The 23,132-nt window shown below is 39.2% G+C and overlaps 1 protein-coding gene across 3 annotated transcripts in view; it reads right to left on the minus strand.

Annotated features, from left to right (window-relative positions):
- Window positions 1-23,132, minus strand: part of TXNDC11 (thioredoxin domain containing 11) — a 64,848-nt gene that overhangs the window by 22,492 nt on the left and 19,224 nt on the right. For all 3 annotated transcript variants that reach the window (XM_059899066.1, XM_059899065.1, XM_059899067.1), the window contains one exon: window positions 16,618-16,711. In XM_059899066.1, coding sequence (XP_059755049.1) covers window positions 16,618-16,711 — 94 coding nt within the window. The remainder of the gene's footprint in view (window positions 1-16,617; window positions 16,712-23,132) is intronic.

Genomic DNA, 23,132 nt, shown 5'->3' on the forward strand with positions numbered 1-23,132 from the left:
GGTGGCACAGTGGCTAAGACTCCACGCTCCCAATGCAGGGGGCCCGGGTTCAATCCCTGGTCGGGGAACTGGATCCCACGTGCCGCAACAAAGATCCCGTGCATCGCAATTCTAAGACCTGGCACAGCCAAATAAAAATAAGTAAATAAATAAATATTAAAGAAACAAAAAGAATAAACCAGAAATGATGGAAATGGCTTATTTATAGGGTGGGTGGCAAAGGGGAGGGTGGGTAATGGGAACGGGAGAACAGGGGTGAGGCAGCCTGACCTTCCTCTGAGTATCAGAACCATGGCAAAGCTCACAGCCTTCACACACTCAAAAACTAAAATCATGAAACCATCCAGCATGTGTGGGGACCCAGTGGGGAACACAAGCACTAACAAACCCACCCAGCTGTACTGCAAATGCATCCCGCCTCAGTGAAGGGCTGCTGAGTGGGGAGTAAGAACGGAACCAGAAGAGAACAGCAAACGGTATCTTGACTGAATACCGTAAAACTAAAGACGATGAGAGCCAGGCTTCTCAGGGCAGGAGAAAAGTTACATATGAAGAGGGGAAAGCTAAAATGAACTCTACGGTGTTAGATTGGAATCAGAAGAAATTAGTGTAAACTTATGACCTTTCATATAACCTTACGACTTATGACACAGATAATAGATACAGAACTATAGAGGCATGCATGTGTGTGGGTATAAATACGTATATGTCCTAGCTCTGTCTGCTGAAAGGGCCTAGAAGTAATGACACCTGATACTGAAGAGCATATCTTGTACCCAGATCTGGGTTTCTAAATGTCACTCTCCAATAAAAAGAAACCAGGGCTTCTTGGAGAAGAGGCTGATCCCAGAGCTGGGGCAAAGGAAGTATAAGATGAGCCTGAAACACCCTGTCGAGTCAGAACGAAAGATGTGCTCATAAAAGGAGGGGGATATGTTCAAAGGACACAGGCGCCAACCCAAGATGCTCCTAATGGCCAAAGCCAGAACAAGTTGAGCAACAAAATAGACGACCAGATTTTTCAAAAGTGTCAATATCATGAAAGACAAGGAGTGAGGAATTGTTATAGGAGGAGACTAATTAAATGTGATGTGAGATCCCAGATCAGATCCTGGAACAGAAAACAGTCATTAGTGAAAACACTGGCAAAATTCAATAACGTCTGCAGTTTAGTTAATAATCCTGTACCAGTGTTAATTTCTTAGTTTTGGCAAAAGCACCCTAACAAATGGTTAAATAATATGTTAACAATGGGGGAAGCTAAGTGAAGGCAGGACGTTAGGAAACTCCCTGTTCTATTCTTCCAACTTTTCTGCAAGCATAAAATTGGTTCAAAATTTAAATTTTAAAAAATGGCATAGCACGTAAGTTCAGATTCCAAAGCTGTCAGAAGAAAAAGCAGGACCCAAGAGATGATATGAATTGGTAGAAGCAAAGACACCACTCTCCAGGAGAGGGCTGAATTTTGGTAGACTGGCATCGATAAAGAGAGGAGTGAAGGAAAAGCAGCCAGTAGGAAACTCATTTGATAGTCCACCAAAGTCACCAACATGATTTATTGGAGCAGAGGAATAAGTAGTGACAGCTTGACTCAAAAGTTGAAAGGGGTAATTCAAAAACCTATTTAACTGCATTAATAAGAATCGACAGCTGCCTGCACAGAGCAGATTCTAACACACCCAAACATGTTACAATTTCAAAACTTTATTTTTTACAGAGAAATTTATAAAAATCACACATTTTAAAAGTTCCTGCATATAGTGGAAATCTTGCTGGACGAAGCAGCTTAAGTTTGCAGTCCCATGTGTACAAGGAGTACATGAATTAGCAGAGGAAGTTTACAGTATCAAAATGACACAAGAAAATAACACTTCTCATCTCCATATCCAGAACATTCTGTTAAGCAGGGCTCCAGGGCTTTATACAATAGGGGCCTTTGTCATTTATAAAATGAGTAATTTTGTCCTAAAATTAATGAAGCTTTAATATTTTAATTAAGGTCTTTGAATGTGTTAATAATTAAAAATAAATTCAGAATCATGCTCTCCCCTCCCCCAACAATGGTCCAACAATGGCATGATCCTATTCAGTTAATAATAATAATAATAAAATTTCCAAACTTGCACAAGCCTCTTAGATAGCCTTATCCACCAGAGGGCAGACAGCAGAACTACAATCCTGCAGCCTGTGGAACAAAAACCACATTCACAGAAAGACAGACAGGATGAAAAGGCAGAGGGCTATGTACCAGGTGAAGGAACAAGATAAAACTCCAGAAAAACAACTTAATGAAGTGGAGATAGGCAGCCTTCCAGAAAAAGAATTCAGAATAATGATAGTGAAGATGATCCAGGACCTCGGAAAAAGAATGGAGGCAAAGATTGAGAAGATGCAAGAAATGTTTAACAAAGACCTAGAAGAATTAAAGAACAAACAAACAGAGATGAACAATAAAATAACTGAAATGAAAACTACACTAGAAGGAATCAATAGCAGAATAACTGAGGCAGAAGAACAGATAAGTGACCTGGAAGACAGAATGGTGGAATTCACTGCTGTGGAACAGAATAAAGAAAAAAGAATGAAAAGAAATGAAGACAGCCTAAGAGACCTCTGGGACAACATTAAACGCAACAACATTCGCATTATAGGGGTCCCAGAAGGAGAAGAGAGAGAGAAAGGACCCGAGAAAATATTTGAAGAGATTAGAGTCGAAAACTTCCCTAACATGGGAAAGGAAATAGCCACCCAAGTCCAGGAAGCGCAGCGAGTCCCATACAGGATAAACCCAAGGAGAAACACGCCGGGACACGTAGTAATCAAAGTGGCAAAAATTAAAGACAAAGAAACATTATTGAAAGCAACAAGGGAAAAATGACAAATAACATACAAGGGAACTCCCATAAGGTTAACAGCTGATTTCTCAGCAGAAACTCTACAAGCCAGAAGGGAGTGGCATTATATACTTAAAGTGATGAAAGGGAAGAACCTACAACCAAGATTACTCCACCCGGCAAGGATCTCATTTAGATTCGATGGAGAAATCAAAAGCTTTACAGACAACCAAAAGCTAAGAGAGTTCAGCACCACCAAAACAGCTCTACAACAAATGCTAAAGGAACCTCTCTAAGTGGGAAACACAAGAGAAGAAAAGGACCTACAAAAACAAACACAAAACAATTAAGAAAATGGTCATAGGAACATACATATCAATAATTACCTTAAACGTGAATGGATTAAATGCTCCAACCACAAGACACAGGCTTGTTGAATGGTTACAAAAACAAGACCCATATATATGCTGTCTACAAGAGACCCACTTCAGACCTAGGGACACATACAGACTGAAAGTGAGGGGATGGAAGAAGATATTCCATGCAAATGGAAATCAAAAGAAAGCTGGAGTAGCAATACTCGTATCAGATAAAATAGACTTTAAAATAAAGAATGTTACAAGAGACAAGGAAGGACACTACATAATGATCAAGGGATCAATCCAAGAAGATATAACAATTATAAATATATATGCACCCAACATAGGAGCACCTCAATACATAAGGCAACTGCTAACAGCTATAAAAGAGAAAATCGACAGTAACACAATAATAGTGGGGGACTTTAATAACACCTCACTTACACCAATGGACAGATCATCCAAACAGAAAATTAATAAGGAAACACAAGCTTTAAATGACACAATAGACCAGATAGATTTAATTGATATTTATAGGACATTCCATCCAAAAACAGCACATTACACTTTCTTCTCAAGTGCACAAGGAACATTCTCCAGGATACATCACATCTTGGGTCACAAATCAAGCCTCAGTGAATTTAAGAAAATTGAAATCATATCAAGTATCTTTTCTGACCACAATGCTATGAGATTAGAAATTAATTACAGGGAAAAAAACGTAAAAAACACAAACACATGGAAGCTAAACAATATGTTACTAAATAACCAAGAGATCACTGAAGAAATCAAAGAGGAAATCAAAAAATACCTAGAGACAAATGACAATGAAAACACGACGATCCAAAACCTATGGGATGCAGCAAAAGCAGTTCTAAGAGGGAAGTTTATAGCTACACAAGCCTACCTCAAGAAACAAGAAAAGTCTCAAGTAAACAATCTAATCTTGCACCTAAAGGAACTAGAGAAAGAAGAACAAACAAAACCCAAAGTTAGCAGAAGGAAAGAAATCATAAAGATCAGAGCAGAAATAAATGAAATAGAAACAAAGAAAACAATAGCAAAGATCAATAAAACTAAAAGCTGGTTCTTTGAGAAGATAAACAAAATTGATAAACCGGGACTTCCCTGGTGGTGCAGTGGTTAAGAATCTGCTTGCCAATGCAAGGGACACGGGTTTGAGCCCTGGTCTGGGAAGATCCCACGTGCCGTGGGGCAACTGAGCCTGCACGCCTAGAGCCCATGCTCCCCAACGAGAAGCCACCGCAATGAGAAGCCTGTGTGTCGCAAAGAGTAGCCCCTGCTTGCCGCAACTAGAGAAAGCCCGCATGCAGCGACGAAAATCCAACGCAACCAAAAATAAATAAATAAAATAAATTAAAAAAAAAAAAAAGATAAACCATTAGCCAGACTCATCAAGAGGGAGAGGACTCAAATCAATAAAATTAGAAATGAAAAAGGAGAAGTTACAACAGACACTGCAGAAAGCTTAGGACACAAAGCATCCTAAGAGACTACTACAAGCAACTCTATGCCAATAAAATGGACAACCTGGAAGAAACGGACAAATTCTTAGAAAGGTATAACCTTCCAAGACTGAACCAGGAACAAACAGAAAATATGAACAGACCAATCACAAGTAATGAAATTGAAACTGTGATTAAAAATCGTCCAACAAACAAAAGTCCAGGACCAGATGGCTTCACAGGTGAATTCTATCAAACATTTAGAGACGAGCTAACACCCATCCTTCTCAAACTCTTTCAAAAAATTGCAGAGGAAGGAACACTCCCAAACTCATTCTATGAGGCCACCATCACCCTGATACCAAAACCAGACAAAGATACTACAAAAAAAGAAAATTACAGACCAATATCACTGATGAATACAGATGTAAAAATCCTCAACAAAATACTAGCAAACAGAATCCAACAACAAATTAAAAGGATCATACACCATGATCAAGTGGGATTTATCCCAGGGATGAAAGGATTCTTCAATATATGCTAATCAATCAACGTGATACACCATATTAACAATTGAAGGAGAAAAACCATGTGATCATCTCAATAGATGCAGAAAAAGCTTTTGACAAAATTCAACACCCATTTATGATAAAAACTCTCCAGAAAGTGGGCAAAGAGGGAACCTACCTCAACACAATAAAGAAAAAAAAAAATTTTCAATAAACTGTTAGCCAGGTAACTGGCCAGTTGTAGTCTCTATTAACCATCCAGTGCAAGGTGTCAGAAAGACTCCTGCAAGATGTAACAACATCTTGAAAGAGCATTTGGGTGAAGGCAGTAGTTACTGAGCAGTTTCTGTAGCTGGTCACTCAGACACTAAGTAGGTCAAGGTGACCACAGCATGAAGACTGTCGCCTGCTACACAAAGTGCTGAGTCCTTGGCCCTGTGTCCCTCAGCTACAAGGCAACCCACTGCACACACAGTCACCACTAGGCTCCCCACGAGACGTGGGGTGAGCAGAATGAATACTATCATGCTGATTCGCTGTTTGTGTGCTTTGAGTAACAAACAGCCTTTCTTTGATCCATTAAACCTTGTCTACTTTTAGCATGTATTGTAGGTTTACCCTTTGCTATCTTTTATGAGGCTAGGGTTCTTTTCTGCCACTAACAGAATGCTCTACTCCTGCTTCCTATGCCCCCGTAGGTGGAGCTTCCGCTGACCTTCTTGTACCTTCCACACACCACTGTCACCATTTACCTCGTAGCAACCACCAAGGCTGCATCGAGAATGGAAAGATCTGGAATTCCATCTGGTTTCCATTCAGAATCATCTGGCTCACTTGTGACCTTTCTGGTGTGCATTCAGAGTTTTTGTTTTTGGCCACTGCCTAATGTTTTAATATCAGACTACTTTGTTTTGCTTAAAACCATTGCTTTAAATTCAATTTTTAGTATTAAAACTACAGTTCAGTATTAAGGTAAAGCAAACACATTCTGAGGCAAGACCTCAGTGAGGCGAAATATTAAAATTCTCAAACATGCCAGAAAGAACAAGAATTCGTTTCTTTTGTTAGCAAAAGAGAATAGTTTTTTCTTTTTATTGAAGTATAGTTGATTTACAATATTGTATAAGTTTCAACTGTACAGCAAAGTGATTCAGATATGTACATATGTGTATGTATATATGTGTGTGTATATATATATATATATATATATATCAGATTATTTTCCACTAATAGATTTTTTTTTTTTTTTTTTCCACTAATAGATTTTTAACTGTGCTTTAAAGTTAATAATAAAGGGTCCTGCCAGAAGCAAAGCTACACAATTCGCACTCAGCAACTACCAGATTACCAAGACTACTAGGAGGACACTCGGAAGCATTAACTCAAGGATGTGCCTGCAGGAAGGAGACTCAGTATCTTAGGAAATAACTGTTTTCCCCGGGATACTTGGATAATGAGGCCTAGGCCTTGAGTGCACTGTCCTGTGTCGTAGCCACTAACCATATGTGGCTAATGAGCGCTTGAAATATGAGCAACCGAGGGACTAAATTTTAACTTTATTTGATTTTAATTAATTTAATGTAAAAGTGATACTCAACTCAGTTATCGGAAAATGTTTAAGTATGTTTAAGACAACATGGGTATGTAACCTGAAGCTAATATAATATTGTAAATCAACTATATTTCAATAAAAATAAATAAGTAAAATGAAACAATATAAATATTTGGTATATAAATCACTTTTTCAACTGTAAATTTTATAAACTCTAAATACAGATCAAGTATTTCCAATGAACATTTAGCAGCTGAATTGAGATGGGGCTGTTAAGTATAAAAGACTTAGTTCAAAAAAAAAAAAAGTAAAATATCTCAATAGTTTTTATGCTGATTACATGTTGAAATGCTAATAATTTGGGTACACCGGGTTAAATAAAATATAAATTATTAAATTAATTTTACCTATTTCTTCTTAAATTTTAACGCAGCCACCAGGAAATTTTTAAATACCTCCGTGGTTCATCTTATAGTTCTACCAGACTGTGCCAAGGTGGCAATGATGAAAAAGCAGGATTCATGTAACTCAGGAAGAAGATCAGGCTAAGATAATAAGCCCATTAGCCAGTAAATCTTAATAATGGACAATTATCTGGGAAGGATACATAAGACAAAGATTTTTTCGTGAATGATTATTTTTAAGAATCCAAGAGCAGAGAATGATTATTTTTAAGAATGTGTCCCACTCTCTCCTTCGGAAAGGAAAAGGTGGGGCTCGAAACCTTGTGACTCTGGGTATAAACTGCCGAGCTTCTGAAATTCTCTCTCAGAGGGCTAGAGTAAACAGCGCTTGGTGTCCTACAAAGTAAGGTACCCAAGGATACAATGAAATAATGAGCAGAAATGCTGGAACTGAACAACATGGAAATTTTTACATCAGGACTGGCCATCTGCTCTCCAGGAGCCTTTCATGTGAGCTGATCTCTCAGGGATCATAGGACAAAATGGAATATCAGGTCAAGAAAAATACTGATAGAGGAAACTGCTAACAAATAAACCATGAAATACTTCAAAACTGAATACCATTGGATTAAGTCACATGGCTTTTAATCTGCATGGCTAAGAAGTTATTTACTCCCTGGGAAAAATTCTCTCACTTCTTTACTCTGGGAAGTAGTGACATTCCCAAAGGCAAACCTGTATTGTGGTACCTTCCATCCTTGCAACGATTCTCATTTTACTCTATACTCTGCCATTTTTATTAACTTCTACTTTCCCACTCTTCTTTACATGGTTTTGGACAAGGAAGAAAAAAGGAAAACGACAGGATTATATAAAAAGGAATAACAACAGCCCCTCCAAGATTACTCAGCATTTACATGGTGATTCATCATCATTCGCTAGATGATGACTTCACACACTTCACACACTTTAAATGCATTCATCAAAATGAAAAAATCTTCAAAGAAATGCAATAGTTTATAGAAATGTTTGTTTTCAATGTATGAACTATAGCTATTGCTTGCATTTTTTCCCACAGAAATCTGACTCTGAGATTTGTATACTGTCAAAATTCTGTTTTCTTTTTTCGGCTGTGCCGCATGCCTTGTAGGATCTCAGTTCCCCAACCAGGGATTGAACCCGGGCCACGGCAGTGAAAGCACTGAATCCTGACCACTAGACCACCAGGGAACTCCCTCAAAATTCTTAATATAAAGCACAAAGCAATTATCTAGAAAAAAATCTGGCATATGGGCACCAGAGATACAATATGCACACTCTGGTACATGCCAAAATACTGCTAAACTCTAAGTAAACATGTAACTCCTTAGCTGTGATTTTTCTCTTTCTTGTGAGTTAGGGAGGAGGGAAAGAAAAATATAGTTCCAAATACATCATTTTAGGGGAACATAAACTATAGAACTAAATATGCACTGTTCTATATACTAACATGACAGTAAACTTAACACCCTCACACCATTGTTCTCATTTAACCAGAGCATAATATTAAAATGATCAATTCAAACACGTCCCTTGTGTGTACTTCAATTAAATTCCTTTTTTTTTTAAAAAAAAACACCCTCAGGGAGGGAAAGACTTCACAAAAGAAACACATCTGCTTAGAAATCCCTCCTCCATCCCCTCTTATGCTGCTCTTAGGGTCTAGCATAGGTGTCACATATTCTTTTTTTTTTTAAATAACTCTTTACAAATATAAAAACAATTCTTAGCTCCCAGGTCTAAAAAAAAACAGGCCAAAGGCCAATGCATTTTCAAGCTGAAGTTTCCTTTAGAGGCAACTAGGGCAAAGTTCCCTCATCCTGCAGATGGGGAACCTGAAGACCAGTGAGAAGGGGTGACTGGTGAGCTGTGGTCACAGAGGACATCTGCCACTAACATGACTGATCAGGACAGTCTCTGACTACTTGTTAGGAAGATACTAAAGTCTAAGGGAAAATCAGAAAACAACGTTGGTTGCTAAGTGGGAGACACAGCCAATGAGTGCAACGGGAGTTCCAAGAAGGGAGCCAGTGGATGGAAATCTCCACTTGATGTCCACAGTGTGCCAGAAATCATGCTGGCTGGGCAATATTTACAAATCCCAGAGGACTTCAGTTAGGCCTTGAAAAATTAGGAAGGCAGATAATAACTAGGGCAAGGCCTTGCATTTTAAGCAGTATCATGGGCAAAGACCAGGAGGTAGGAATCACCATATTGTGCCGCCTGCCCCACCTCCGGAGGGTACAGAGGCAGATGGAGTGATGTGGTCCTGGATTCCTATCTCACTCCTCGTTTACTGGTACGTGACCATATTAAGTTGCTATTTCTGCTGTAACAAATTACCACTAACTTAGTAGCTTAAAAAAACATAAATTTATCTTACAGTTCTGGAGGTCGAAGTCCAAAATGGGCCTCAATGGGCTAAAATCAAGGTGCAGCAGGTAATGTTCCTTCTGGAGGCTCTAGGGGAGAATGCATCTCCTTGCCTTTCCTACCATTTAGAGGCTACCTGCATTCCTTGGCTTGAGGCTACCTGCACTGGCTTGTGGCCCCTTCCGTCTTCAAAAGCAGTAATGGCCGGACAAGTCCTTCTCACACTGCATCACTCTGACACTATTCTTTGCCTCTCGATGCCACTTTTAAGCATCGTTCTGATTACACTGGGCCTACTCAGATAATCCAGGATAATCTCCCTTTCTCAATGTCAGCTGATTAGCAACCCAAATCCATAGGCAACCTCATTTCCTCTTGCCATGTAATGTAACATATTCACAGGTCCTGGGGATGAGAATGTGGACATCTCTGGGGAGCCACTGTCCTGCCTCACAGTGTCCTGGAGGCTGTTAACAACCTCAGTTTCCTCACCTGAGATAGTAACACTGAGATAATAACAGCTTCTACTTCAAAGAGTGGCACTGAAGACTGGATCATCCAGGTAAAGTGCTCCATCCAGTATCAGCTTATCACGCTCAACGTTACATAACAAGTGGTCAAGTGGAGACCAGAACAGGGTTTGTCTGCACCGAGTTGAGTCGTTTCACTATAAGTTTGTGACTTTATTATAGAAGGTGATCCCTGAGAGGTTTCTAAGATTTTAGTGTTTTTGGTTCTTTGTCTAGGAGTCTTATTTCAGCTTAAACAAAACAAAAAAACCAAAACCCCCCAACAACCTTGAAGAAATAGGATCAAAAATCAAAACACACACATACACACTACTAAAACAGGATACCTTTAAAAAGGCAGAAAATACCACAATTAGAAAGTAAAGATGGTGTAACTTTTCAAATACGTGGGTTCAAGGAATCAAAATATCTACAAATGGGCACTAAATATAGTTCTGAGCTCTCCGCACACCTTTTGCTCTTCTCAACGCCGCCTATCTTCCACTCTCTCATTCCTTACACACTTACCTGAAAGCTGACCCCTCATTCTCCTGGGAAATCCTCCCCACCTCCAGTCTTCCCTGACCTGATCCGCACGCCCCACCTCCGTGCTCCGACAAAGCCTGTCACAGACGTGTCACTGCACTCACATTGTGGGTAAGCCCACCTGTTGGCCACACTAGCTGGTGGCACCCCGATGGTAAGGAACAAGTTTTACTCCTCTTTACAGCTGTAGCACAAAGTGGATCCTCAAATGTCTGTTGAATTAATAAGTCATGCTGCTGAAGCTAATTCAAAGTGCGGGGATGTCTGTTTTTGGCCTTAGTGCTTATCTAGCAGCACTTACAAGGCTTGAGAGATGTCATAATAGGAATAAAAGCATTTCCTATGAAATATGATCACATCCTCGCTAAAATAATAGCAACATAATTAAAAAGTCAATTTTAGGTATGGGAACAAAAGGTATGGAATTTCTAATGTGTATTAATCAGTACCCAGAGGGCCTCAGAACACAGGCAGTTAGTTAGAAAAAGATTTCCCTCTTTAAGTGAGTATAGTGACAACAAATGAGATTACGTGGGAAAACCAGTGACCTAGAACCTGTTTCATTCACGGAGAATTGTTAAACCTAATGCTTGGTCCAAACTCCCAAGAGTGAGACCCAGGAATCTGAAAAAATAAAGCAATTTCAGAGTCAATCTTGCCTAAGAAGTCAATCCCTTGTTTTTTCAATGACTTTAAGAATGTCACTTTCAGGATAAGAAAATCCTACTTTTCAGACCTCTTGATGTTGTACAAAGTTTCACAATCTAACAGAAAAGTGCTCCAAAAAAGCTTTGTTTGTGAATAAGGATATGGAGGAGGGAGCTTTGTGCGTCCTGACTCAATTCTACCAGCAAATCACAGCACCATCACACGCCACCTGGTGGAGTAGAGGAACCCTACACTGGAATTACTTCTTCCTCTAAAAAATTCCTATTAAAAAAAATTCATTACAACAGTATTTTCCAAAGGTGTTCCTTAGAAAACTAATGCCACAGGTTCCCTGTCAACTATGTTTAGGAATTCCTAAAGGTGAATGAAGGGAGTGGAAACGACGTCTTTAGTTAATAATTTAGTGTATTTTGAAGATGACATTTAAGTATCATGTGAATTTCAATTCAATCCATGAGGATTCTAGTGTCAGGGGACTGGGAGAAGCCAAGAAGAAAGAGTAAGAAGAATGAGCCAGGCAGGGACTCCATCCAGTCCAGTGGGAGTGATTCCTGCACACTGGTCTATGGAACCTGAAAGGCCAGGCATGAGGAGAAGTGGTGGTGGGAGGGGATCCAAAATGACTCAACATCCCTCTGCCAAAATCACTCCAACCTGAGCAATTTCAAGGTAAAGTATCCTTTAACTAGTCATTCATTCAAACTTTTAGCTAAATTGTTCGAGTTGTAGGAGAAAGACAACAAAACCTTGGCCTCAAGGCGCTCAATAAATACTGTCTGAACAAACCAGCTCAAATTCTGGTGGGACAGACATGCAGTCAGTTCCACAGCGAGAACACCATGCAGTACTGTCATCCCTTGGTGTCCACAGGGAATTGGTTCCAGCCCCCCACTTCCCTTGGATACCAAAATCCACGGATGCTCAAGTCCCTTATATAAAATGGCATAGTATTTGCATGTAACCTATACACATCCTCTGGTATACTTTAAATCAAATCTAGATTACTTATAACAACTAATAGACTGTAAATGCTAAGTAAACAGTTGCAATTACAACGTAATGCTATGGAAGTAGTTGCCAGGTACACGATACATTCAATTTTTGCTTTTTGGAACTTTCCGGAATTTTCTTTTTCCTAATATTTTCGATCCAGGATTGGCTGGATCCAAAAGTAAAGAACCTGTGGATACGGAGGGCCAACTACACAAAAAACAGCAGGTATGGAGTGCTCCAGGAAAAGGGAAGAGGAAGACCTGTGTCTGCTGGTCGGTCAAGGTACATACTATCTGGTGTAGATGCTTTTAAGAAAACAGACACAGTACTTACTTCAGGTGCTTTCAGCCAATGGCTTTCTCATTAAACTGCTACAGATTTTCAGACTATTATTTTATTCACACACAACATACTTCACACATGATGTGGCCTTGTAAAACAAGCATTTACCCTTACCTCCACCCTCTCCAACTTTACAGACAGAGAAACTCAAACACAGAAAAGTTAAATGTTTTGTTCAAGTTTATAACCCTGACAGGGGCAGACAAAAGCTAAGGACCAGATACCGCCAGATCCCAGGCCACTGCTTGTCCCCCAGGCGGCACTGCATCCCTTTTGAACAAAATTTGTTGCAAATTTTCTCTTTTAAAAAGGTCACTGAATCATAACAGAATATAACAACATTTTACCAGAACATATTTTTACAGCAAATAATGAAATAATCATAAGATGGAAGAAAATCAAGTAAGCAACTTAAAAATATCAACCCCTCTACCAAATTTTCTTTGGGCAAATTTTCTTTAGGCCTGTCTGGAAAGGCTCCAAGAGGAACAGGCTCTGCAGTCTGGGAAGAGTGAAGAAGTACAAGAGATGGGCTTCCCTAGGATCCTGAAACACACAGACTGCCAGCCCACAGTTAATCATTCAGCACTTTAAAAGGATTAACCATTAATGAGGGATGTGTAAGACCTTTTACAAAAAATTGAAAGGAAGGTTTGAATAAATTAATATCATGCTGTGATGCTAGAAAGGGAAGCTAAGTTTTATGAACATGTCAATTACCTCTAAGTCAACTTAAACATTTAATAAAATTCCAACCCAAATTCAGCCAAATGCATAGATGGATATAAAAGAATATTCCATAAAACACCAGAACTAGAGGACGCGGAGTCCAGAGTTCACCAGGTAATTACTTACAACGTAAAAAATGAAATTATATTTACTCGTATAAAAAGAGGGATGGATCTAGACCAAGAGAAAACACAGAAACAGACCCAATTACATATTAGAAAATATTTTGTGATAAAACAGGCATCATCAAGATGAAGGATAAAGAAAGCTTTATTCTGTGAATGGTGCTAACTGATTAGCCAATAAGAAGGGAGGAAAATCAATTGTGCTCTGTATTTTAAGCCAAAGTAAATACAGGCAGCATAAAGTGCCAAATAACTTTAAAATTCAAAAAGAAGTGAACTCATTAGTGACTAGATTTTTCTAAAAAAAAAAATCAAGAAAAAGAACCACAGGTTTAACTACATGAAAATATAGAACTGCTAAATAAAAAATGATACAGGTAAAATGGCTAGGAAAATAATGGACAGAAATATAACAAAAGGGTTACTGCCCACACCACTTAAGAGGAGGGCCGACATCAACTGATGAATCAGCACCAAGTTGGAGAGCAATAGGTAAAGGACACAGGTAACTGAGATGTCCCCTCTCAGCAACCCCACAGCACCCAGGCAGGATGCTTCATATATGGTACATTCTCAAAATATCTGTAGACCGATGGCCAGCTAGCTTCAAGAAACGAATGTTAGAGAGTGTCCTGGTTATTTCTTCTAAGGCAATTAAAAAAAAAAAAAAAAACATTTAGGCAATGGAAAGATGTGTATTTTACATATGCTTGTGGCTTGGTGAACCAGGACATCTGCTTTCTACCACAACAGACTAAACACTTCGTCAGTTAAGCTCTCTATACCAAATGTTAAGTGTGTCAAATGTTCCTCAGGCCTCAATTTGTGTACACAATAGAAACACAACAATGACCTAGAATTTACATTCCAAACTGTCCCATTAAAAAAAAAGTCTGCACGTGTTTCTCTTACTTAACATTGGCTATTAATAATAGGTAAAATACCATTTGACTTCAGGGTAGGAGAAAGAAAAGGGGAAAAAAACCCAGATGCTCAAGGCAAGATTTATTTTAGGTAATCCTTCCAAATTTGTCTTTTTCTTCTAAAAATGGTTCATTAAGCTTAAGTGGGAGTCTACCCACAAAAATGGGGTGAAGAATTATTAATTAGAATGAACTCAGTTCTTGCAAAGTTCATATGCAACAGGATTTTATAAGACCCAACTAGAATCACAAGAGAGGGAAGAAATGTAGTACAGGTAAATTGAGCTAGATTTATTCTGAGAAGAAATTTCATGTAATCATTTGTGAAAATTAGTGATTTGACCAAAAGGATCATTTTGTACCTTCAAGTAGTTTTTATCCATTTATTACCTTCCTTGCTTAAAAAAAAAGAAAAGAAAAAAGCAAGGTAAGTCAACTATACTTAAAAAAAAAAAAAAAAAGGGAGGAAAAAAGGCTACTATCTTATACTTAGAAAGGTTTTTCCAAAAAGAAGCAAAATTTTGGAAACCTCTGAATGAAAACGATGAATCATAAACACACAATATAAGCCAGCTGGATAACAAAACATCCTTCCAAATCTTGAAATAGCTTCTCCAACTCAAGTACTTGAATGCTGCCATCATTTTAGTGATTGACTCTAGGTTACCCTTTTATACATAATCTTCAAAGGACTTTATTTGGTTTTCTAATAAGATTTTTGAACATCTATCTGCTTAAGCTTATTTAAGTTGGTAGTATTTTGTTTTCAAAATTCAAACTCTGACTCACTGAGCCTTCTTAGTCACCTGAAGCTGTGCAGCTCAAAGTCTTTCAAGTAGACAGAAGACACACCTAATGTGACAGCTTGAGTTCCTCTCCCAGAGTCCCCTGCATGAAAAGCATGAATACAGTAGATTCTCTATGCATAAAACCTTAAGACAATGGACATATTAAAATAACCAGTAATATAATTATTTGACGTATTAATAGTATACTACTATAATACCCCCTCAAAATATTGAAGCAATGTAATATCCAGTAATAGGAGGATGACTACATATTTTTGGCTGACCTACTGAGGGAAAGATGACATGGCCATCAATCTGATCACTCATTTGGCAAATAGTGATTGAGTCCCTGCTATGTGCCAGATGCTGGAGAAAGAACACTAAACTGAAGATAGACGATCCCCATCCTCAGAAATCTCCCAGCCCAGGGAAGATGACAGACAGTAAACAAATCATCTCATAACTATACACATATTGGGTGGGCCAAAAAGTTCATTCAGGTTTTTCCGTAAGATGTTATAGAAAAACGCAAACGAACATTTTGGCCAACCCAATAAATACAAACTATGTTGAGTGCTATGAAAGAAAACAACAAATCTCTCTCCAGGGGGGTAGACTGTGGAGGTGATATTTGAGCTGGAATCTGAAGGATGAATAGGGGTTCGACAGGTGGACAGCTGGGCCCTGGGGAGGGAGAGGGCACATTTCAGGAAGAAGGACTAGCACAAAGGCCCTAGTGTGAGGAAGGAGGGGCGAGACTGGACACCAGTTAAGTGCCCACTGGCCTAGGGTAGGGGTGGGAAAGGGGCTTGGACCAGAGTGGTAACAAGGAGATGAGGAGCAGATCAAAGTATCTAAAAGAGAACTGACATAAGGTCATGGCTGATATAGAGGAAGAACATGGAGCAACACGAAAAAATGGGCAACATGAAAAATGTTTAATTTAAAAAGTAGGACACTCAAATAATAGGTGATTTAGCTAAGTAAAAAAATATATACGGATTTGAGAATAGTGAACCTGGCAGTAGGCTTATGCTATGTGACATGACTTTCATCCTTATAGAAATACTTCTTGAAGAAAATGTATTCCTAAATTATGATACATCCAACTGACAATACAACCACTGAAAACTTTGACCAAGATTTGTAATGCCACACAAAAAAAGAGATTATGATATAATACAATTTGAAGTGCAAAATATATCATTGCAGACGCTGTGTGATCAAGCTACATTTAAAAAAATAATAGTCTCTAAACATTTAAGAGACTATACTTGAAATAGCACAAAATTTTGTTTGCCAGTGCACCATAAAATAACGTAATTTAACACAAATACAGAGAAAAAGAATCAAGAAAACTAAAATATATAATCATAAAGATAACATATGCAACAGAAAATATCAATATACAAACATTTCTGTTAAAGTACTAATGTCTTAATATGAATCATGTTTACCTTTCTTTAATGAATGTAATGCTGAAGTGAAGAAGGTCAAATAACCAGGAGGCTGGGGTGAGCCACTGAACTCAAAGTACCCGAGTACTCCAGGCTGCAGAACAAGAGCAGAATTAGGTGCCTGGGGTATCATTGGTCACTGCGTAAAGGGAAATATTTCAAAACAAGAAAGACATGCCATTATAATTTAACAACTGCAATTTGTTGCATTTCATTTTTTAAAAAGCCTAATAAGCCTTTGAAAAAAGTTGCCGGTTAGGGCTGACCTTTCCCTCCATTTAGACAAACAAGGCAAGGGATGGAGTGGCAGCAGCTTTTACAGAGGCAATTCAGAGCTGAAACTTCCTAAGCAGGTCTTTCCACCCTCTGTGGACAGTTCTCCTACATCCCTGGTTTGAAACCTCACTGTCAAGTTCAAGCACTCACTTGCTTTTGTTTAGCAACTCCAGGCAAACTAGGTCAATGATTTGTAACCTTTCTTACATTTCTTCCTCAATCTCTTCACCGCCTCACTCCAAACACACCTTCACACTTACTGGAAATTAGGCTACCTCTGACTGGCTCCACTGTTGTTCAAGGTCATCCTTTGATGGGCTCCTTCTTCCCCACCACACGCAAAGCCCAGCATTCCACAATGGCACCCCTCCTCTCTTGTCAGGTCAGTCTGCCGAGAGCCCTCTCGCTCCTCCACCCCAATTTCCACCTGCTCATTCCATTTCTCTAAGCTTAGCACAGAATACCCCTCCATTCTGCCAAACCAATTAACTGTCCCCACCAGACATATTCTGCCTTCTTGTTCAGAATAATTTCTTCCTTCTTAGAAAGGCTCGTAGGCACTCGTTCTGTCTGGTTTTGTTCTATATGTTTTAAAAGCCCAACTGTGAGATCCTTAAGGAAAGAGCGCTGGGCTTGGAGTCAGAAGACTTAAGCTCAAGTCTGACAGTTAAATGATACTGAGTGAATGCTTCAATGTGAAGCTCAGTTTCCTTATCTGGCAAATGGGGACCATTCATCATGGGGTTACTGAGAAGAATGAGCCTGATGAACTATAAAGCACTTGGAAAATGTAAAGAGTCCTTTCTAGCCCTAAAACACACAGCACTATGTTTTTAATAAATAATTTTGGAGGTGATTTGATCATTGGGACAAAGTCAGATCCAAAAAGTAAAACAGAAATGTAACCTGTTGGTCAAGTTTAAAATCGGTATGTTGTATAAAAGAGGAAATTTCTGATTGTAGTGGAACATACTATCTTTCAAATCTAAATCACCTATTAATTCTAGTAAGATTCCATTTTAAACAGATCAATTGGTTTTCACTCTGGTAGAAACTGAGATAGAATGTTTAATCTTAACATCTAAAAAAATCTAGCAAATAACTAATTTCTCAAACAACTGAGGAAATCAGAAAGTAAAGTCACTGAAACAGGATTTTCTTTTGCTAAACTCCTTAAAATGTTTTCAACAAGCTGATCCAGAATTGGCTCAATGTAGAATTACACAGTGTTTGGGTTCTTAAGGTTTCAAACCAGGCTATGATGGTGTATAAGCCTTTCTACCATGAACAAAGGAAGACAAGATCTTCAGAAATTTTAGTCACTTAGTTAATACTGGATACAAGATAAAAATGAAAAGTAACATAAAGAAAATAGACTCATTAGTTTATTTCAATTCTGACCAATCTCCTAAACCAAAACCAAATGGAATAATTGGTTCTAGATATTAGGAAATGTTTCATGGCTAATAATTAAATGAGGTGAGTTTCAACCTCTTCTGCCATCATGTTATCTAAGGTGGCTTCACAGCAGGAGACATATAGCCCATAAACATGTATCTCTCTACATGCATGTATGCAACTACATATGTGTTTATGTAAATACACATTAATGGAAGTAAAAACGATGTGAATTCTCAGTCTTCATGAGAAACCCAGATTAAAACTTTAAAAATGAATAAAGGTTAGACCATTTGCAGGGGTCCTTTACGGACCTTTCTACAGTGTAAGGGTTTATTCTTGTTGATGGCACCACTGCTGCAGTTTTCCAAGGGGCTACATAGCTTCGGTGGAAGAGCCTGTATCCTCAGAAGACCTGGTACTAAAATTTCCAAGTAGTTTGACCAAAGAAATTCCACAAACAATACAAACAACCCCATAAGTAAAATTATTTTTACTTTTCATTGCCAAAGAAATGAAGATCATAAGATTAAACAACTATATGAGAGGATTAAAGGTTGTATAAATTATAAAATACTAGCTCTTTGAAACACAAGACGGGTTTCCCGGGTGGTGCAGTGGTTAAGAATCTGCCTGCCAACGCAGGGGACACGGGTTCGAACCCTGGCCCGGGAAGATCCCACATGCCGCAGAGCAACTAAGCCCGTGTGCCACAACTACTGAGCCCGTGCTCTACAGCCCGCGAGCCGCAGCTACTGAAGTCCGCACGCCTAGAGCCCGTGCTCCGCAACAAGATAAACCACCGCAATGAGAAGCCCGTGCACCACAACGAAGAGTAGCCCCTACTCTCCGCGACTAGAGAAAGCCCAAGTCCGCGTGCAGCAACGAAGACCCAATGTAGCCAAAAATAAATAAATTAATTAATTAAAATATATATATATAAAAAATAAAACACAAGAAACAGGCAAAGTATATTTTAGGTACTATTTTTCAAATATCCACAATACTGTGAGTCTGTATTAGATTTTGAAAAGTGGCATGTTTAAGGATATAACTTAAAATTAACATTTCAAAACAATAAGAGGAAATAAAGTGAAGTGATAGTTATCTGTTTATTTCTATTGCAAATTATCATTTAAAAGTTATTAAACTGGCTCTGGTTACGCTTTAGGTAAAATAAATTTTGCAATCATTTCCCCAAAGTTTCAGTGTCTCTCCAGCCAAAGCTGTATTTGAGAAATGATTATACATTTCAGAGTTTCCTCCACAGTTCTTTCTTAAATCTGGAAAAAGGGAAGTTTGGGGAACAAAACACATGCACATTCACATAGGTCTACACCCCTTGTTTGCTGGGTTGCAAATAAACCCAGGGGCTGGTTCAAAGCAGACACTTTGGCCCCTGCCTCTTACTTTGGAGGCTCTCTTTCAGATGAGCGGGCCGAGCACGTGAGCCAGCCTGACCCTGGGCTGAGGCTGGAGTGGAAGCCTGCTGGCACGCAGGCTGTCCCTCCTCACTCTGATGCTCACCAACATGTAAAGATGGTCCAACCCCAGGTTCCAGCTGCAGTGTTTCCATCAGTCCCTCCCAAATGCCTGGACGGCTGCCAGGTGAATAGAACAGCCACAGGAACCTAACTGCCAGCATTCCTCTTTCCTTCATTTGCCCAACTAATCAAAGGTGTAATCAGGACGCACCACAGTCACAAGACACCTCTGTGCCCTCATCTCCTACCGCTCTCCTCTCTGCTCCGGTCCCCCCATCCTGTTCCTCCCTCAGGACCTTTGCACTCACTGCTCCTGCTTCCTGGAGCGCTTTCCCCAAATTTCCTCAGGGATGGATCATAGCACACAGGCTTCACTCTAAGTATCTGCTCAAATGTCATTTCCTCAGAGAGGTCTTCTCTGTCTTCTAAAATAGTTATGCCCACCCTCCCTGCCCTCATATCTATCTTATCACCTGTCTTTATTTCTCTTTGTAGCACTTATTACCTAATATTACCTTGTATGTTGTTTCCTAGGGCTGCCGTAACAAATTATCACAAACTTGGTGGCTTAAAACAACAGAAATTTATTCTCACAGTTCTGGAGGCTAGCAGCCCCAAATCAAGGTGGCAGCAGGACTGTGTTCTCTCTGGAGGCTCTAGGGAAGAATCCTTCCTTGCCTCTTTCCTAGCTTTTGGTGGCTCCAGGCATTCCTTGGCTTGAGGCTGCATCACTCTGGTCCCTGCCTTCATGTTCACAGGGCCTTCTTCCCTGTGGATTTAGGACCCATTCTAAATCCAGGATGATTTCATCTTGAGATCCTTAACTAATGACATCTGTACAGACCCTATTTCCAAATAAGGCCACATGCTGAGCTTCTGGCTGGACACAAATTTTGGGGGGATACTACCCATCCCCCTACATCTTGTTTATTTTCCTGTTTGTTGTCTATCTCCACATTTTTTTTTTTTTTTTTTGCACAGCGCACAGCACGTGGGATCTTAGTTTCCCGACCGGGATCAAGCCTGCGCCCCCTACATTGGAAGCACGGAGTCTTAACCGCTGGACTGCCAGGAAAGTCCCCTATCTCCATATTTTAACTCCATGAAACACAAGCTCTCTCTTGTTCATCACTACATTTGCAGCTCAGACAGTGCCTGGCACAAAGCAGGCACAAAATAAACATTTGTTAAAGACTGAATGGGGATAAAAAGATAAATAAGACAAAGCTCCTCCTCACCAAGTTTACAGTTTAGTGAAGAACAAAACATAAGTACCAGATTATAACTTGACCCAGTTTGTGTGTTTCAACTCCATTTAATGATGTACAGTATATTCAGTACCTGCTATAATGAGGAGCCTGGAAATAGGCTATTTATAGGAGGCTAGCACATCCTCATTGGCATAAAATATTTATTTTCCTAAGTGAGCACCATTTGCAGTATGGCATAAATTTCAGCAGATGGTGTACATGCCCTCTAGTGGCCAAGAGAATAGTTACCTCGGTGTGTTTTTTCCTCAATGGCAATTGAAATATTTCTGCATTAATGTTAACTCACACTTAGAAAATTTAAAGCTACTTAATTCACAGTCGTATAGAACTATGAATTAACAGAAACAGTATCAAGTTATGTGTGCAACATCCAGGGTACAAACAACCCTTTTACTAACAAACAACAAGATAACAGCAGGTACCAGGCAATCTACTAGGTTTTTCTCCAAAGTGCTCAGGTTTCTGTCACCTGGCAATTTACCCAATGCCCTGCTTCTCCCTCCAAACAATTCCCAAGCCTTCTCCTATCTCACTTAAAACAACTTGGTTTACCAAAACTGCTAAGAACAAATGAATGGATGTGTGCTAAATCACTGCTCTTAAATAGATAAATTGTAGAAATTCATGAAAAGATTTCAAAAATATTTTGGCTACAGATATAAGAGTTCTAAATAATACTGTTGGCATTTGGTGGGTAGATTATAAGGTACAAATCAGATAATTCTGTCACATTCTTTAAAATATAAAAAAGAAAGCATTATTGATGTAGAAGCTACCGATACTTAAGACAAATATGTCTAAAAAATACCGACAAATGAGCCCTAAAACTGTGACTGTGAAAGTGACATTACCATATTTAGTCCTATTCCCTTTCCAATCAACTTAATGTCTATCCAAAATAAAAATGACACTGGGTTATGTCTGCCTATGTTGTCCACAAGTAATAAATTAAATTGTCCTGTCTGTATCTTAAATATGCAGGAAGAACTTTCAAGGAAGAGGAACTCTACAACTGGAGTAAATGAAGAAAGCAGAATTTCTTAACATGGTTTGCAACAAGATGACTTAAAGTTCCTGGGGCTTCCCTGGTGGCGCAGTGGTTGGGAGTCTGCCTGCCAGTGCAGGGGACGCGGGTTTGGGCCCTGGTCTGGGAGGATCCCACATGCCGCGGAGCGGCTGGGCCCATGAGCCACAATTGCTGAGCCTGCGCGTCTGGAGCCTGTGCTCTGCAACGAGAGAGGCCGCGACAGTGGGAGGCCCGCGCACCGCGATGAAGAGTTGCCCCCACTTGCCGCAACTGGAGAAAGCCCTCGCACAGAAACGAAGACCCAACACAGCCATAAATAAATAAATAAATTTAAAGTTCCTGATCTCCCTCTGTGGTGTCCACCAGAAAGTCCACTTAGTTTTAGCTACATTCATTATTTATAAGGCAGGTATGATTTTAGTGCATATCTGGGAAGAAAATTCTGGACTCTACCCAGCCTCAATACTGTGATTATCATACATAGAACACTCCCAGTTCTGTAGAATAAATGCTAATGACCCAATTAATAACAGTAAATGGTAAAACTCTACTGTTTGAACAGTAAGTCAATAGCCACGGCCCATCCTTTATCACTAATTATTCTTAGAACCATTCCTAAAGATGAAGGAAAAAAGTTAACAGTCAAATTAAGAAGCTGACTTTCAAAATTTTTCTTTCATGAAAAAGGAAGATTCAAAAATGACATTAAATAATTAAATATTCAAAGTTTTAACCTCTAGATACATAGTGAAGTTTCAAGTCAGAGACCTTAAACATTCCTTTGTGTACAAGGAAGAATTTTGGGAGCCACAAGACCTAGGCTACAGTCCAGTCTCCACTTAGGGGTACATCACACCCAGTCTGTACCTTATCTTCTTAATCTGTTGAAAGGATCTACAATTTCCATCTATCTCACATGGCTGTTGGGAAGATTAGAAGTAAAAGCACTTGAAAACTGAAGGGCACTTACCAATGCATAGTCTACTCATTTTTTGTTTGCTAATAATGTCTAAAGTATTTTGGAATCTATAGAGTCAAGTATTTGTAACAGTCACTCTT

This window comes from Balaenoptera ricei, chromosome 15 (assembly GCF_028023285.1).
Source record: "Balaenoptera ricei isolate mBalRic1 chromosome 15, mBalRic1.hap2, whole genome shotgun sequence".
Classification (NCBI taxonomy): domain Eukaryota; kingdom Metazoa; phylum Chordata; class Mammalia; order Artiodactyla; family Balaenopteridae; genus Balaenoptera; species Balaenoptera ricei.